This window comes from Siphateles boraxobius, unplaced genomic scaffold, assembly GCF_051911475.1.
Source record: "Siphateles boraxobius isolate OS27281-9 unplaced genomic scaffold, OSU_SipBor_1 66, whole genome shotgun sequence".
Classification (NCBI taxonomy): Eukaryota; Metazoa; Chordata; class Actinopteri; order Cypriniformes; family Leuciscidae; genus Siphateles; species Siphateles boraxobius.
Genome location: NW_027509193.1, coordinates 1,464,921 through 1,470,000, shown reverse-complemented (window position 1 = coordinate 1,470,000; position 5,080 = coordinate 1,464,921). Strand labels below are relative to the sequence as shown.

The following is a 5,080-nucleotide window of genomic DNA, read 5'->3' as shown; positions in this document are numbered from 1 at the left end:
CCTCTGCAGAAGAGCATGAGACGCTCATGGACACTGAGCTCACTGCACATTCAGAGCTTCAGCGGTATGATGGGAGAAGACACTCTCTCAGAGCTGTTTCATATCTAGGGTGTGTTCACACTTGGCAGGTTTGGTTGGATTAAAACGAACCCTGGTGCGATAGCTCTGTTAATGCGGTTCATTTGAATAACTGTGAACGCTGCCATCTGAACCCAGGCGCGCACCAAACAAGCGGACCGAGACCACAGAAAAGATGGGTCTAAACGAAGCTCTTCACAAGTTCTCAGCTGGTAAAATAACTATCATACTGAATGTGCACATACACAACGAGCGGTTTAGCCATTGTTTTAGATGTTCCTGAAGTTCAGTTTGGCAAAATCAGGCTATGTCTACATTAATCCAGGTAGAGTTTTCATTTCAAAACGCTCTCCGTCCACACTAGCGGTTTCCGAAAGTTTCCCATCCACACTCAAACGTTAGAAAGCGCTAAATTTACCCTACCGTGCATGCGTAAACCCTCATAAAAGTTCACTGAGATGATACAGAAGACAGACATAAAGTTATCACACAATTCTTCTGGCAGGATCATTTTATTAAGCCAAATATCTCAGCATTCACTGATGCGTCCAGGTCGCACTCAGTCACCATTATATATTTGGTCTAAAACGCGACTCCTCTCATGTTTCAGCAGGACAGCAAATGTGAGTGAGTTTTCTGTCATCTTTGCAGGACTGTGATATGAAGAGTGTGCAAAGTAACATATTTTAGCAACTGTGTGAAAGTGAATAGCACATAACAGGCACAATTTGTCCTTTTAACTCCTCTTCACGTCGTGCCTAACAACGCCCTTCAGCCTTGACTTATTCACGATACAGCACTAGCCTTGTACTTTATTGCTTTTATAAAACGGTTACCACACAATACAAATATTAAAGGCAAAAAATAGCAACAGTAGTTACATTGTTTGGCCATCTCTCACAATACTCTATAAGCTTCAGTGAACAATATTTAGAACATATGAGGTTGCTAGGGGTGTTGTGTAGCGATACATATAACCGTTTAGTGAAGTGTGTTTGCGAGTTTATCGTGAATAAAACACAGCTATTGATCAATCATAATCAAGGACTGGAACGAACCGTTTTATAAACATGAATATCTATGGGTTCAATATGCATCACATGACTAAACTTGCGTCATCGTTTTCAAATCCCCCCATTTTCACAGTCCACACAACAACGTGAAAACTGCGTTTTTAAATGTATCCACATAGGAAAGCGTTTTCAGAAAGCCTTGTTTTTTTGCTAAAAACGCCATCTCAGTGTGGCCAAAAAGAAGGGAAAAAGATGCGTTTTCGAATGAAAGCGCATTAGTGTGGACAAGGCCTCAGTCATAAAAGTCATTTTTGTTTTGCATCTTAAGGGTCGGTGCTAAAAACGATGAATGCTTAGCGAACCAGAACCAAATGTATCAGTTTTTTAGTTTTTTTGTGGTCCGGATCAAGCGATCCAAGAGAACTGAGCTACAAGTGTGAACACACCCTCAGTCATCATGGAGGAATGCCTTAAATGTCCTCAATGTGTTCTGAACCGCTGTTTCTCTGTCCAAACAGAGGGAATCTGAAGTCTGACGGCCAACAAAAATCACCAAAACAAGTAATATCACAATTTATTCTTCATCAAAGGAATCGTATTATACGGAAGCCCTGAACCGCAACGTAAAAAAAAGAAAATCCGGAAATCCCCCCCCCATTTGTCTGGAATAGTAACAAATGTACTAATGTAGTAACATGTAGACACAGAATAGTAACTATAAACAACATAAAACTTTTTTTTGACCATTCTCAAAATATTACGACTTTATTGTCGTAATGTTTTGACTTTAATCTCGAAATATTTCGACTTTATCCTCAACATTTCGACTTTATTCTCGAAATGCTACGACTAAATTCTCTTCATTTTAGAATTTTTTTTATTTATTTTTTACGTTGCGGTTCAGGGCTTCCGTAATATTATGAGAAACATTGACCTTAGGGAAAAAATCTATGATTAAAAAAAAGTATAACGTTTAACAAGCTTTATTGAGAGCTGATTGTCATGTCAGTATAGTCCGTTTCTTTTCCTCAGTCACTTGAGGAGAGAGCGGCATCTCCTCCTGCGAAACGCAACCACGTGATGGACAGCAAGAGAGTGACCTTTGACCCGGTGGTGCAGGAGACGCAGTTTGGCACAATGAACGGAGACGCGGCTGCGATTTCACAAAAGCCTGTGACACTGAAGGAGGCCGCTGATATGGTGGTCCGATGCCTGGATCCATTCTACAAAAAGGGCAAATTCGCAACCAAGGTGATCATTTCCATTCAAATGTAAAACATGTCAAAATTAAGATATTAGAATGAAAGTTTCAATTTTGCACCTTTTCCCCCGACAGGATTTGTTCAAATCCTTTGCACGTTTCCTCTCCCATCTTCTCACTGAGGGAAAAACTGCAAATCGTGGCCAAGGTGAGACCTATCCTTAACCTCGTAAAAATCCAACATTTTTCAAGTGCTGAATTAGCGCTTTATGATTTATGATTTCTCCACACAGTGAAGACGGAAGCTAAGAGCCTCATCAGGGGTTTCTTCAGCAGGATTCAGCGCTGTGAGAGCGAGGCAGACTGGAGACACTTGAAAGTCAAAGACAGATAGCCATATCCGTCTTAATATCCCTTCATCCAAACCTCTGGAGATCCTCCGATCCCTTTCATGTCCGAGATGCCGCATGTTTAGCAGCTGCTGCTCTATATCTCAGGTGTATCGTGAGGGCCTACGCATACATTGCACATGAATATGAACTGATGAAAAATGCTTTTTTTTATGTTGGAAATCTGAACAAGCAACAGACCGCAATAACTGTAATGTAGCATTAGTTGCTTATAATACACTCAAAGTAGTGTGAACTGTACTGAAAACTCCATTAAAAGTGCACAAATGGAAAATGGAGAAGTACTTCAGGCTGAATAATTTATGGCATAATTGGGAGGTTTGTTTGTCTTCAATAGAGCGGTATACATCCGTTTTTTCAGTAGCCTCGGTTGCATATATATTTTTCTCATTTATTTTCTCCACAAGGATTTCAAAAGATTCCTACATTTGTATATTATATAGTATTATATAGTGTATATTTATGTCATTATGTCATCTTTTATGAGTGCATGAACTGCTCATTAGCATTGGGAATTACCATCACATTTTCTCCATGTTGATTTTAACGCTAACTTTAACGCTAAACCTTTAAAGACAGCTCTACTGCGAGCTCCAAGGTTGTTAATTGATGGTTTATGCTTTCGTTGAAACCATTTGTTCCCATTATTTCAACATGCTTTTTTTTAAATAATTGTTTAACAGCTGAATTAATGGTGAAAAACTATATTTCCCATGATGCCGTTCGGAAAATTCCACCAATCAGAGTTGCGGTGAGCAAATCGTACCAGAAGAGCCTGCAAGGCGCTTCCACTCTGTCAAAATACTTAAACGTTTGTATATAAATGCAGTTTGCAATAAACTTAAAATATATTGATTTATAGATATAATCAGCAACTTTAAATAAATAGTTTGATAGTTTACATCACTCTGAAATTCGATTGTTATTCCATTCGCAATGCTTCGCGATTGTAGTTATTTCCCTCATTAAATCCATTACGTACACCCTCTTGCACCGTTTTGAACAAGGACCAAGTCTTTTTGTCTGATTTTCAACTACTTATTCGATTCGAATAGGTTGTGATGTGATTTACATTTCAGACGGTTGGTTTGGTTCATGGCTTATAATGCTTTATTGAAGAATTATAAAAACATCTCTATGGGAAAAAAATACGGAATCAACTCCACTGTGAAAGTGGGCGGGCACTAATGCAGTCTAGTAACAGAGTTTTCTGATTGGTGGATCTCACTTCAGGATTATGGGTATTGTAGTTCTTCACTGGGAATTCGGCTTTTTAAACACTTTTGCAAAGGTGAAGTTCATGCTTAACCTCAGAGATCTGTCTTGAAGTGTTTGTTACTGAAAATCAATGACTTAATAGAGAAAATGAATGGGAATAGGATAGGGGGAATAGGGGTTAGGATACTGTTCTGCTATAGCTGTCACATTTATGGTGCATTATGGGTCGCCTAGATCTCTCATCTCACATTTGTCTCCAGTTTTATTGCTGCAAATAAGGAAATAAGTCCCTTTTCATTAAATCTGCCTTCGTGCTATTATTCGGCACTTCTAAAATTACAGTCATTGTCTTCCTCTCTGCGGGAAACCTGCTCGAAATAAACGTGTTTAACGCTCGAGTGAGCCCACAGTCACTGCTGAATTATCCCTCTTCAGAGTGAAAACAGCCCTCAGATTCCTGGACAAACGGATTATTGTGTTTGCCAGTTTCTCTCAGTGGAAGAGGAGAACATTATGATTCCTACTATGACGAAGGATTTGTGCGGTAAGTCATGAATATTAATAAACTGTGGTGATGTGTCAGTTCATTTCTCAGTGGCAAGGATTTATTTGCTTGTGCATAATAAATAGAACTTGAAGATGTTTTAACGTTAGTCTAATTGGATCAACATTGACAAAAAATGATCTGCAGCCATTTGTATAAATTTGGATTGTGTCTAGTTTGAGAACTAGTTTCGCCAACTCCCACTTAGACGAGAGGTGATCAGTCTTTTCCAAAATTAGAACTTGCAAAATTACTTTTCAAATTAGACCAATCTACCTTTTTATGTAATTAACTGACTTTAAAAAGTTACGGCCAGTCTTTAAAAAAATGAGATGACTAACGTCTAAACAGACACTGGTAACATTTCATTTTGACATCAAAATTTGAAAAATAAATAGAAAATATAATTTTCCTCATATTTTGGAGGACATGACTAGGCCATTTTTGACAGACTCGCCCGTTGCTTGAAACCCCTTCCAATGGCTGACGCCTGTTTTGTGAATATTAATATGGACTGTTGAATATTAATAGAGACTGTTGACGTGGCCCTGCAGCCGACCAATAGTGAAGACCTGGCTCATGAATATAAAGAGCTTGACCTTCCCAATACTAGGAT

General features: G+C 38.8%; 1 protein-coding gene across 3 annotated transcripts in view; it reads left to right on the top strand.

Annotated features, from left to right (window-relative positions):
- The window catches only part of recql5 (RecQ helicase-like 5), a 32,811-nt gene extending 29,831 nt beyond the window's left edge, over positions 1 to 2,980 (top strand). For 2 of the 3 annotated variants that reach the window (XR_013196714.1, XM_077211609.1), the window contains 5 exons: positions 1 to 64; positions 1,610 to 1,652; positions 2,106 to 2,342; positions 2,428 to 2,500; positions 2,586 to 2,980. The exon at positions 1 to 64 is cut by the window's left edge and continues 481 nt beyond it. Coding sequence is in view for 2 of the 3 variants with exons in the window: in XM_077211609.1 (XP_077067724.1) it covers positions 1 to 64; positions 1,610 to 1,652; positions 2,106 to 2,342; positions 2,428 to 2,500; positions 2,586 to 2,686 (518 nt within the window). In the remaining variant the exon portion in view is untranslated. The remainder of the gene's footprint in view (positions 65 to 1,609; positions 1,653 to 2,105; positions 2,343 to 2,427; positions 2,501 to 2,585) is intronic. The other variant, XM_077211610.1, reaches the window with a different exon arrangement.
- Positions 2,981 to 5,080: the final 2,100 nt, after the last annotated feature.